This window comes from Montipora capricornis, chromosome 10, assembly GCF_036669925.1.
Source record: "Montipora capricornis isolate CH-2021 chromosome 10, ASM3666992v2, whole genome shotgun sequence".
Classification (NCBI taxonomy): Eukaryota; Metazoa; Cnidaria; class Anthozoa; order Scleractinia; family Acroporidae; genus Montipora; species Montipora capricornis.
The window spans coordinates 39,746,264-39,758,763 of record NC_090892.1 but is presented as its reverse complement, the minus strand read 5'-3'; the positions used below and the strand labels follow the sequence as shown (position 1 = coordinate 39,758,763).

The 12,500-nt window shown below is 38.2% G+C and overlaps 2 protein-coding genes across 2 annotated transcripts in view; one reads left to right on the top strand and one right to left on the bottom strand.

Annotated features, from left to right (window-relative positions):
* Positions 1-4,304, bottom strand: part of LOC138019174 (E3 ubiquitin-protein ligase RNF166-like) — a 5,883-nt gene extending 1,579 nt beyond the window's left edge. The window contains exons 1-5 of the mRNA XM_068865870.1: positions 4,107-4,304; positions 3,164-3,323; positions 2,339-2,436; positions 1,652-1,763; positions 567-674 (exon numbers count right to left, since the gene is read on the bottom strand). Coding sequence (XP_068721971.1) covers positions 567-674; positions 1,652-1,763; positions 2,339-2,436; positions 3,164-3,323; positions 4,107-4,216 — 588 coding nt within the window. The 5' untranslated portion in view covers positions 4,217-4,304. The remainder of the gene's footprint in view (positions 1-566; positions 675-1,651; positions 1,764-2,338; positions 2,437-3,163; positions 3,324-4,106) is intronic.
* A 19-nt stretch (positions 4,305-4,323) lies between these two features.
* Positions 4,324-12,500, top strand: part of LOC138019172 (exosome complex component RRP42-like) — a 9,176-nt gene continuing 999 nt past the window's right edge. Inside the window, exons 1-6 of the mRNA XM_068865868.1 lie at positions 4,324-4,511; positions 8,473-8,567; positions 8,895-9,060; positions 9,177-9,247; positions 9,314-9,434; positions 10,702-10,857. Of these exons, the coding sequence (XP_068721969.1) occupies positions 4,353-4,511; positions 8,473-8,567; positions 8,895-9,060; positions 9,177-9,247; positions 9,314-9,434; positions 10,702-10,857 (768 nt within the window). The 5' untranslated portion in view covers positions 4,324-4,352. The remainder of the gene's footprint in view (positions 4,512-8,472; positions 8,568-8,894; positions 9,061-9,176; positions 9,248-9,313; positions 9,435-10,701; positions 10,858-12,500) is intronic.

Sequence of the window (12,500 nt, the reverse complement as noted above, 5' to 3'; positions counted from 1 at the left end):
ATGTGGCAATCTATCCTTTACTGATCCATGAAACGTTCAAAAATGTGGAATTTGCAAAGGATGTTTGACACTACATTAGCACTGTGCTAATGTAGCAAGTTGATGGGCTACCTAGTATGCAGTTTTGTGGAATTATATAATCACATGAATGTTTACTACTCCAAATCCTTGGTGATGATATAAACTTGAGCCTTACTGGTAAATAATGTGATGATCGATATAAAGATGATGGTTGTTCTATTGACTAATCATTAATTTTAATTTCACATACAAATGTACATTGACCTCGTAGAGGGAGCAGTGATGAGAGCGCTCACCTCCCACCAATGTGGCCTGGGCTTTACTCAGGTGTGGTGTGTGATTTGATTTGATTTCCAATTGTCCCCAATTGGCCAATGCCAAAATACAATTGACACTTAAATAAAGTTCATTATTATTAATTTTAATTACCGATAATAGCATTGGTAACTACACATATCACAAAAACCTCATCCAATATATACAGTAGGTATTGTTAATAATCATGAACTTTTAAGTTTTGAACCGCGACTTTAAAATGGACTCACCACAAATGTATCATATTCGAACTTGTGCCGTAAATTGAGGTGATGAACAAAATTACCACTCTTTTGGTTGGGATTTCCCCAAGGCATGCTGGCACAGATTGGACATACCTGACAGTGTAGAACATGAAATTAAACCATGTCTGTTTATCAAACTTACAACTTGTCAACTCTATCATAATTTTTTTTTTGCCTTAAACACTCTTTCTCTGTCAATGAATGACAAAGTTCTCAGAGGACAGCCCTTCTGTCAGCTAAATAAATCAATTATTTTTCTATTGTTCACCCAAACCAAGAACTCCTGTTTGGTCAGGACAAGCGAAAAAGTTGTGCAAGGAAAAAAATCAATATCAAGGACTGAGAAGAGGTGGGAGTTACCCAGTGCCAAATTCTTTCCATCTTTTTTATCTCACCCTCCACAACCATCTGTATTACATGTACTAACATAACTTTATTCAGATACTGGAATTGAAAAGGAGGACATAACGTTATTCCTATGAAAGGTACCCTAAACTTGTTTTTCATTTTTCTTTTATTCATGTATGGATTTTTTGAGATTCTTATTCCTAAATAAGTTTAAAATGTATTATTTTTTAAAATGCAACCACACTTTTGATTTTAACTTGGAACATGTTTCAATGTTTCAAACATCATCGTCCAAAATTATAGTAACAAGTACGCTATCAAGACCCTTTGCCAGCAACGACTATCGATCTGTGAGTGGTCATTGCCAAGGAAAGGACCATTTATGTGCTGATTTCAATAAATACTGCAAAATGATAATAAATCTTGCACTAACGTGTTGTCCACGACTGAAATACCATGTAATTATTACTTGGTGTTTTAAATACCACTCAAGTGCAGAATTGCTTGAAACAATCTGAGTTCACCAAGTTCAAGTAACATAACTATATTCTGGGGTGCTTGATTTAGTTTCACTCTCAAACACATTTTCTTCTTTATTTTCTGATGAACTCCAAGGTTCTCATGGTTCAACACATTCACCTTCTGGAAAACACATGAAACTATTAAAACATAATAGCCTTGTTTCTTTTGGTTTTGCTGTGTCACTTGGACTCTCAACTCACCACAGACTGTGTTTCACTTTTGTGATTGCCGTTCACATGGTGTAACAAGGTCTTGCAATCTAAGTTCCTTTGGTAGCAATAGGGACAAGTAAATGTTGACCGGTTCGTAGCTCTGGAAACAACAATAATGAAAATCACTTCATTATTTAGTCTTCAGCTTAATCAGATGAGTACCCTTTTCACCCCTGAACTGGCCCCAAGTTGATAAGTAAAATTGTCAGGCGTTAGACAGAGTAAAGTTTAGTATCACTCTCAGGGGTCATTGGAATAAGGCAGAACAAAACACTGCCATAAAAAGTGTTGCCTTGAGGGGGGATGGGGGTTGTGGTGGGGAAATAAGTCAGAGTAATTGTGGAAATAAGCTCTCAGCACAGAGTAACAACGACAAATTCTTGCCTCATCAAGGCCCCAGAGTCATCAGTCTCTTTCAGACTTAACTTTCAAAATGTAAGAACTATACCGTCCTATAAAAATTAACCTTTGCTCTTTTCCTCTGGGATTTTTGCATATTTGAATATCCTCTTATTGCTGCTGTATGAATTTCATTGTTAAAATACTATGACTAAAAAAGGTGATGACATCAACTAGACTTAAAGAAATACAAGTACATTTATTTTGAACTTAGTGTGGGGTATAGACTAAAGAATCACTTTTACAAGAAGCTAGATCTTCTCAACATGACCTTACTGTGGTAAAGACTGCCTTGCAGATGCCACTGGAAAAGAGGAAAGAGTAGCCATCTGTGTACATGATGCTCTATGGGCTCTTAATCTGGACATTGGAAACTGTTAATATTAAAGCATAATGTATCAGGAACTTGAAACAATATTTTACAATGTGAATACGTAATGGCAATTAAATCCACTGAAGAGAATATTGATAATTGGTGTACCATCATTATCATTATTCTCTAGGTCTTTCATGGAAAAGTAATGTTGGAGGTCTCCCCAGAAAGACAAAGGGAGAGGAGAGAAATTTTCCGCATCTCCTATGGAAGACGTGAAGTAAACAAGACAGTCATGCAACTGGTTTTCCTAAAATGCAAGGAGACCAGACAAGGGAATTGTGTTGGGTCTTCCTCGAAAATCCAATGGGACCACCCTCAACAAGACAAGTGATGCAACAGAGTGAGGTATCCAATAAAAGGGGGACAGACAAGCGTTCTTACAGGTTTCCCATGAAAAGCAAGGGGGTAAACAAGGGATGCTGGATATACTATGAAAGTCTATTTAACTCAGATGGGAGGGGGACCTATTAGAGACAAATGATGCTGGGTCTGCCCGTTAGAGGGCAATTTAGAGCAATGAACAGGGATCTTTCATAAACATGAGTGATGAGTGAATTTGGTAGGGGTGGGGATCAGCAATTTTTCTATTCCAACAATTGACTTGTGTAACATCAAAGCCAAGTGGTTGGAAAAACGAAAATTGTAGGGTATCGACATATTCGACCACCTTTTATACACAGGGAATCCATTGTTAGTTAATTATCAAAAGGAAAAACTATTGTTACCTGCCTATGGCAACCTGGACATGTGCTACGATTTTGAAAAATCTGCAGTTCAATATGATCTGCTCTTGACTTAAGACGTGTTTGAAAGCTTGTTCGACATACAGGACATGTGGCTGTTCCAGGAATATTTTCACATGCATTTAAGCAATCATTACAAAATCTGAAAAGTGAACAGTATCATGATATTTTATTATACAAAAGTATAATAAGAAGCTGCAAAGGTGAGAACAACTTTTTTAAAGTTTTAGTCTTTACTATACCTTATCCTCTGCAAGTAGGCATTTCACTGAACCAACTGAAGAGAGTGTAGTGTAACGTGAAGTGCTAGATTTCTATCCCATATGAACCATGTGAGCGTTAGCCCTACTGATGGAACTGGGCCCACACAAGGACAGAGAAAAACTCTGACCAGGGTGGGCCCAGTTCCATCAGTAGGGCTAACGCTCACATGGTTCATATGGGATAGAAACCTAGCACTTCACGTTACACTACACTCTCTTCAGTTAATTCTGTTTAAAATATAAGTGCTACACGGCCAACGTTTGTATAAACGTAACCTTTCCTTGTACTTGTACCATTTCACTGAACCAGCCTACTTGCATTTTGTTTCCAGTACCACAGCAGTTAGTTTAAAAAAGTGATAACTACATTTTTTTAATTAATCAATATTGTTGATATTATTATTATAATTATTATTATTATTATCATCATCATTACAATTACTTCCGGTTTGTTTTCGGACTTTGTATGGACTTCATAAGTTTAATACAGGATAACAAGCTTGCGAAAAACCTTAAATCAGAGGAAATCAAAGGACATGTTTGTACCTAACGTTACAGCTACATGAGAGAAATGTCTGCATTTGCATGAAAACAATCAGAGGTTTAGGAAAGTTAACCAAACTCATTTAGGTGACATATCAAACTTCGCTACAGTAGCTTACGTGTGACCACACGGTGTTGAAACAGGATTCTCAAAAATTTCCAGACAGACAGGACAAGAGAAATTGTCGTCTGCAATGTTTGATCTCATGGGAACTCCTCCTGTTGCCATACTTCCAAAACAGTTTTGTAGAGGAACGTTCAAGAAGAAGTTCAAGAAGAAAGACGACTGTCATGAGCCCAAGAAAACGGTCAGCGGCTTCTTGAAGAGTTATTTTGAACTATATATATGACAATTGGGCTTCAACATGGCGGACACCGTGCTCTCGGCATTCGAGAGGTCTTTTGTGGTCGATGGAATTGAACACGATTTCCGCTCAGATGGAAGGTCTTGTCAAGATTACAGACATTTTGAGGTAGAAACCGGAATTGTGTCCAACACAAGTGGGTCTGCAAGACTTCGTCTGGTAGGTACCTGACAAGTTTTATGAATGAGACCTAACCCCCCCCCCTCCCCCCCTGTGTAGTCGGACCGATTAGCGACCGGAAAGGAACAATGAATCACTTCTCGTAACGCCAGATTTATTCTTTAACAACTTGTGTCACTTCGACAACAGAAAATCTAACTGGTTGCAACCATTGATCACCCTAGGTAACCGTGCGACCTAGTACAGTCCACCCCTTCTTGAGGGATTCAATGAAAATAAAACAATATAAACTTTGGAAACAAAACATTGATTGCATCCTAACAGTCCACCCCTTCTTGAGGGTTCACTTGTTAAGTTCATCAAAGAGTTTAACATCAAGAACAATAACATATTTTCCTCCTTGAGCGCCGCCTTTCATAGACAAGTAAGGGCACTTGCAATAGAAGGAATTGGATATCCATCACTCTTAGTAACAGCATTTAGTCCTCGATAGTCCACCACAAAACGAGGAGGTTGTTCATGGCCGTCTTCCAGGGCTTTCCGTACAAGGATCCATGGGGCTCCCCATTGTGAGTTACTTGGCTCAATAATTTGCATTGGCAACATGTGTTCAATCTCTGTTTTTATGGTGTGCAATTCTGCAGGACTTTTCCTATAAGGGTGCTTGTAAACAGGAAGAGAATCACCAGTCTCAATGTGATGTTCGAAGCCTTTGACTTATGTTAATGGATTCCCTGGTAGCCAGAATGCAGTGGGATATTTGCGCAGTAATACCTTGAATTCAGATAGGAGCTTGGGATCAACATGTGCATACAGTTCAGTATCAAGTAGTCCGTTCACAAGAGCATTGTGATATTCTTCAGAGTATGGATCCAACATAATTTGTGTTGCGTTTGGAAGGAACTCAACAGTGTTTTGCTGATCCTCCTGTGGCTCACAAAATGGAGACAATATGGAAGAATCCAAACCCGCAGCATGCATTTCTGATTGTGGTGATGACTTTGATACATGTACTTTGGCAGCAAGGGAGGGGCTAGTAGGCCATCCGGAAGGATTGGAGGATAGGTTCAGTTGAGTTTGTGTCTCCTCCCAGGCCATCCAAGCCTCTGCTAATTGCTCTGAGGTAAAGCTAGCCACCTGATGAAAGGTTTCTTCATCGCTGGGGCTGTGGTTGAGGTAAAGCCAGTTAGAGGGTTGTCCAATGAGCAAGGGACTGTGAATTGCATGCTAGGATGTCGGAAAGTGATGGATGGCTGATCATGATCCGCTAGAGCTTTGGAGGCGTGGAGATGATTTTCCCCAAACAGAATGGGCCATGAGATGTGAGGAACGACAAGCATAGTAAAGATTGATTCCCTACCATTGCTCCAAGTGATGGGAACATCCATGGTGGCAGTGGCTGAAAGATTTGACTTTGCATCAGCGACGGAGACAGGAATGGATTCTGGCAACTTCTTATATTGAAGAGATGGGCGTTTAGTGGTGATTGCTATTGCATGAGCTGCACTAACTAAGGAAATGGAACAGCAGCTATCCAGAGTGAGTGGAATAGACTAGTCTGCTGACGTCACTGAGGTCCAAAGAATTTTACGGTTGTGTATTTACTGGAAGGGCAGTTGGATCAGTGAATGCTGCATGGAAGGCCAAAAAGAACAGTAACAGAAGAATCTGGGTTTGTTGAAGGCCTGTCTGGTGGTTTGGTTGGTGTGGCTGCATTTGCTTGCTGAGAGTCATGCCTTATTGTTTTACAGCCCCATTTATGGCAAGTTGAACACTTGTGGAGGCGACCATGAGAGCACTTGTTATTTGCCTTCTCGCAGTTTGAGTGAAGGAAGCGGTTAAAATTTCTGCCGACTTCAGGCGTGGGTAATTTTGAGCCTTGTGTTGGGCGCTGTGAGGAAAGACATTGTGGCACAAGATGGTTAGGGGAACCGCAGGTCCAGCATTGACATTTCTTGCCGCGTTGTTGAGGTGAACTTGAGTTGCTTTTACCGGAGGAAGTAAACAGAGCATTTGAAGGTTTCCACACATCGAGAGTTTGGGATCACGATACAACGTCACCACGTGTTTGCGTTTGCAAGGACAATTTGATCGGACGGCTGATTCAGCGGCTTGTTCCAAGGTTGTAAATTCCTCAGCCTTTAAGACTAGTTGTTATGCAATCTCCAGTTTAACTTTGGCTAGAAATTGTGAAACAACGTAAGTGGAGCAGTCTTTGGCGACCTTTTCGCCCAAGCATTCCATCTGTCTGATGTAAAACGTTCCTGAATCGAAAAATAAATTGATTCACGTTCTTACTTGCGTTTTCAGTTTTGTGTCATTGCAGTTAATTGTGCGGCGAATCTGCAGCGTTTGAGTGCCGTTGGTCCTACAATTTCACACTTAAAGATTTTCAATGAAAGTAGCAAGCTGCTCTTTGGCTTGTTTTTCTGCGAAATTCGCATTGGTTTTTGCGATAGAAAGGACTGAGCGAGGCCATTCCCCAATACATTGTTGCTCATTAGTCGCGTGACGGTGATGTCGGCGGATGAATGAAAGGTTTTTTGCTCGAAACGTTCAAGGAAATCGGCTGAAGGAAATGTCAGGAGCTGAAGGGTTGGAAGTCGTAAAGACTGCGGAGGTTGAGCTGGTGAAGCGCTCGACAGGTTTTGAGGAGCTTGTTGTGGTTGTTGTGATGTGGTAGCAAGTTGACCGATCTGAGTACTGATGTGGTTTACGTTGTGCCTTAAGTCTTTCAGACAACACTCGCGAGACCTGCTACGATGACTTGAAGTTCTGCTGTACTTGGTGTTGTTACAGTTGAAAGCATTTATAAGGATTTGTATTTGAAAAAGACTATTTGCCACCCAGTCGTGCTTCAAACCGCTTTAAAATTCTTCCCTCGAAATATGAAACTCTGAAAAATTTCACCGTTGCACATTAATTTTCACTTATTTGTTGATGACCCATGGTAAAAGTAGGAATCTAAGCTCTGTTCTTGGTGCTTAATTATGAAGAATTACACTGGAGGGCAAAAGCCTTTCGTTCGTAAACAAAAGTATGGAATTTTCAAGTGTTTAAATAGTCATACATTGCACAATATTTACCTTAAGTAGTATTTCTCTGAAAATTTAAGACAAAAACGATCTTTCCATTTCCGGAATTTATAAAGTCAGCACTTTAAGTTCATCATTATCAGTCATGTCACCAGTTTGTTGCAAAAGGCTTATTGTGCTGGTTGAACGAGAAAATCTCAAAGTGTCTGATAAGTGTCACAGGCTGAAATATTTTTGTGCTCGCACTGAACGTGGTCTACATGTAGCTGTTGAAAGAATTTTTGTTAATTTGGACTGAGTGCTGTTGTGTTGGCTTGGCCTTGTCATATTTAACATCGTTATATCAGAAGCTCATGTGCTTCTGATTACAAACAACTTATACTAAATGGCGCAGAAAATTTTCCTGACAGTGACTCCTACTACAGTAGTATAACTGCAGTCACAAATTGTTTAGTTTGCCTAAATGGCATAGGAATACATGTACCTCTTATCCTTGTTAAGTTAATTTGTTAAACAAAGTTGCAAATACTATTATTTTCATTTGTTTCTTTGTATTGTCAATAATATTTAGGTGTCATTATTAATTTTTAAATAAACTTGATTTATCCTATTTGATCCTATGAAAGGATAAAAAGATTCCTACAGATTTCATTGCTTTCCATCAGCGTCAAGTTCAAATGTACATGTACATGGGAACCAAAGATGTTGATTGATAGGTGGTGTCATGCATCATGATCAATATTATTGATTTTGGGTCAACTCTAGGCTTGGTGTCAGAAGTTTGTATGATTGATGAAAGCAAAAATGCAGTTTGGCCATTGGCACTTGAAGATAAGATTCCACAGAATTATGAAAATCGCTATAACTAGCTGCCTCGTATTTCTCTTATCTCATGGGTGATTTCGTGCTGTACTGACTGGTTGAACTTGTGAATGTTACTATACATGTAATTTTTTTTTTTTTAGTCCAAAACAGACATTTTGGTTGGTGTAAAGGCAGAGATAGGAGAGCCACGCCTGCTCAAACCAAATCAAGGATACATAGAATTTTTTGTTGACTGGTAAGCAAACTTGGTGTTTTAGGCATGGGACTGTGTATTTTGAAGTCTTAGTAGTCACTTCAGAAAAGTTTTGTCAAACTTGCCAGCCAAATACAGTAGCTCTTTTTCTCATCCTCACCTAATCTGTTTGGCTTTCATGCTGACTTAAGCAGGCAGGTCTTCTTACTCCAAATGGAGTGTTAAACTTTAAGGTATTTTGTTTTGTACAGTTCAATGTCACATCAACTGCAAATCCTAAACTTATCTAGTTTGTGTCTGATTGTCCATCCCTTCTCCATCATCTATGGAACCCCTCAGCATTTCCTTGTTGATCTTTTTTTTTCTCAGCTCAGCAAATGCTTCACCTGCGTTTGAGGGAAGGGGCGGCGAAGAACTGGGGTCAATGCTGGCCAACACATTACAGAGATCTTATAACCACAAATCTGCAGTTGACTTGAGATCACTGTGTATTTGGCCAGGAAAACAGTGCTGGGTTTTGTATATTGATGCCTTGGTAAGGCTGTAAAATTCTTAAAAACAAATTGAATCTATAATTTTTAAGTGCTTTTATCTTCAAGAGTTTTGCAGCCTTGCTTTATGGGTACTGATGTCCAATGTTCTATGTTGCAGGTATTGGAGTGTGGAGGAAACTTGTTTGATTCATTGTCACTGGCAGTAAAAGCAGCCCTTTTTAATACAAGGTAATCTGAACTTTAAATATTGCTTCATTTCATTCAACTAAACTAACTTGGATTTGTTCTTTGTAGAATTCCAAATGTTACCGTTTCAACACTGGATGGAGATATGGAATTAGAGATATCAGATGATCCACATGACTGTAGAAGGCTAGATGTGACTTCCATTCCTATCACTGTAACTCTAAGCAAAGTATGGCTGATATCTGTTATAACTGGGTGGTGTTTCTTTAGGGAATGTTACAGTTGAAACAGTTCAAGGGTTCCTCTGATGAGCGGATTACTGAGTTCATTATTGCAAATTTGATTTCAGTAATCATTTCAATCATCTGTTCGTTGGATAAATAATGCAAAATTCAAATCAAGCCACAGTTCAAAACTTGAGTTTTGATTGGAATATTGCTGGCTTCCGGTGCCAGGCCAGCGTGAGAATTTCACAAGTTTATTAATTTGCATAATCTGTCATAATCTGTCAAACAACGGTCATTTGACTCATAGACTAGCAACATCACCTTTCTGTAATCTTACCAGTATCCTCAAACGTTAGACACTACGCTTGTAAATTCCAAAGATTGAACAAAGAAATGAATTTAAAAGGAAGGCAAATCACGCTTGTTAGCAACCTTGGCCGATTATGCAAATTGGTACACGTGTCAAATTCTCACACTGGCCTGGTGCTGGAAGCAAGCAATAATCCAATCAAAATTCGAGTTTTGAACTGAGCCTTGATTTGTATTATTGCACAATTCATCCAACGACCAGATTATTTAAAGGATTACTGAAATCAAATTTGCAATAATGAACTCATTAATCCGCTCATTAGAGGAATGCTTGAGCCGTTTTAACTGTAAATAGGAATGGCACCCAAGACAATGGAAAAATGCTACCAAATTATTAGTTTGTGTGTGCACAGTGCATTCAATTAAAGTATCTCCCTGTGATCTTGTGCAGAACAAGAATGTGAAGGTATCCAATTTAAGGTGTTGAAAGGAATATGAGAGTGTGACTTTGTATTTTTATTTTTTGCTCAAATTATCTTCAGTACTGTTTTTAAGAATAATAAGACAAGGGAACCCAAGAATAATGATTATTTTTACAACGATTAAATTTTGCTTGGCCTCATTATGTCTAAACCCATACAAGTCTTCCCACGACACTGGTTTCATTACCCTGCTTCCTAAATGGGCCTAGTTTCAGTAAATTGCAATTGCAGTTTTCCTTCCTCATTCAGGAGATCAGTGTATCAGACTTTTATGCTTCGCCCATAAATTTATAAAATTATTATTAATATGTGATAGACTGAGGCTTTCAGCCTGATCTATTTAGGTTAACTGTTGGTAATATAATTATGACTAGTACTGCAAGAAAGGGTGATAATATTATTACCATGGTAGGGGTTTTTCCTGGTAAATATATCTGTGATGGTCTTGCTTTGTTCTTGTTTAAAATTATCATTTCAGATTGGCCACCGTCATGTTGTGGATGCCAGTCCTCAAGAGGAAGCTTGTAGTCTTGCTCAGTTTCTGGTGTCAGTGAATGGTGAGAGCAATATTTGTGCGATGCAAAAGGTTGGCAGCGGAGCACTGGATCCTGATTCTATATTTGAGATGATTGAGGTTAGGATATTGTTCAGACCTCTTTATACACCTGTATCTCTCCTATCATTTTCATCACAAGTTTACAATTTCCCATCTTGTTGCTGGTTTCTTGGTTATTTATTTATTTGTTTTGTTACAAGGAACTTTTGTAGACATTAAAGAGAGTGAGGAAAGGAGTTGATGTTACATAATACTATGTGGCAAGGAGACCTTAAAGGAACTTCTAAACTTATAAAAATTAGGCCGTCTTGAATTGAAATTTATAGTAATTAATACACAATGCTGACAGATATTACAATCAAATCACAACGAATATTAGAATAGAAGAAATATTACAGTCAAACTTATAACCATCTGACATACTATAAGTAGTTCCATAATGTCGCAATAGTAGCAAGTATGATAAATACTGTAAGAAACAGACAACTTTTTTTAAAAAACATGTTTCGGCATGCTTATGCCATCATCAGTTTAATGAGTTCCTAAGTGTGAACAGTTAAAGTCTACGGGTAGATGAAAAAAATTATTTCAACATGATGTAATACAAAAGCGGGTACTATTTACAGCGTGACACCAAACATCAAGGTGTAAACTAAAACGTGAGGAAAGTGTTGTAATGCTGCAATTGTTTGTTAAGTTCCGGTTTGATCTTATTTATATAAAAAGCTTCACTGAGTTTTAAATCAATTGAGTCGCTGGCAGAATCCAGAACACTAAAGCACGAAGGGGAGTATTTGTTCTTACATAAAGGAGATGTGTTGAAATGCTTAAAAATATGCGAGTTTTTATCGCTTTCCGTGTGTTCCTTTATCCTGGTAGAAAAGTGGCGACTAGTTTCGCCACTATAACGGGAATTACAGCCCGCACAAAAAAATTGGTAAACTGCCATGGATTTTAGAGCAACAGGAGTACGATCTTTAACACTAAACATGTTTTTAATTTTGAATGAAGTGAAAACTAATTTGATAGTTAGGTAAGATTTGCAAAAGCGCTTAGTAAGTTGTCGGAGTTTAAGTTTTGCTATTTTGGAATGATGGCCGACAAAAGGGAGTTTAAAATAACGTGTATTATTGTCATCATTAGTGTTCCGGCTTTTTTGAGTAAAAGACAAGATACCGCTTGAAAGTTCTGTCAATAATGTGCGAGGGAAATGAATTACGTTTCAAGATGTCGGAAAGTTTATTAAGCTCGTTTTGAAGGCCGGAGGAGGTGTTATTGATTTTATGGATTCGGTCGATAAGAGTTCGGATAAGGCCAATTTTATAGCATGATGGATTAAAACTAACGAAATTAGTTAAGAGACCAGTGTCAGTTTTTTTTATGAAAAACTGAAAAAACACAATCACGCGAGGAGTTGTCAACAAGTATGTCAAGAATGTCATTCTCTTTCTGAAAAGTGAATTTGATGTTAGGGTGCCGTGAATTGATGTAATCAAAAAAATGACATAGCATCCTGTTCGTTATGAAAGACACAGAAGGTGTCCTCAACATAACGCCTATAGAGTAGAGGGTTATTCGAATGGTTGAAATTATTAAGCCACTATAAGTAGTTAATAATAATAATAATAATAATAATAATACTACTAATAATAATAATAATATTTTGTTTGTATAATAATAATCTTTATTTGCCAAGTAAAACTGAAAATAGATTACATCAA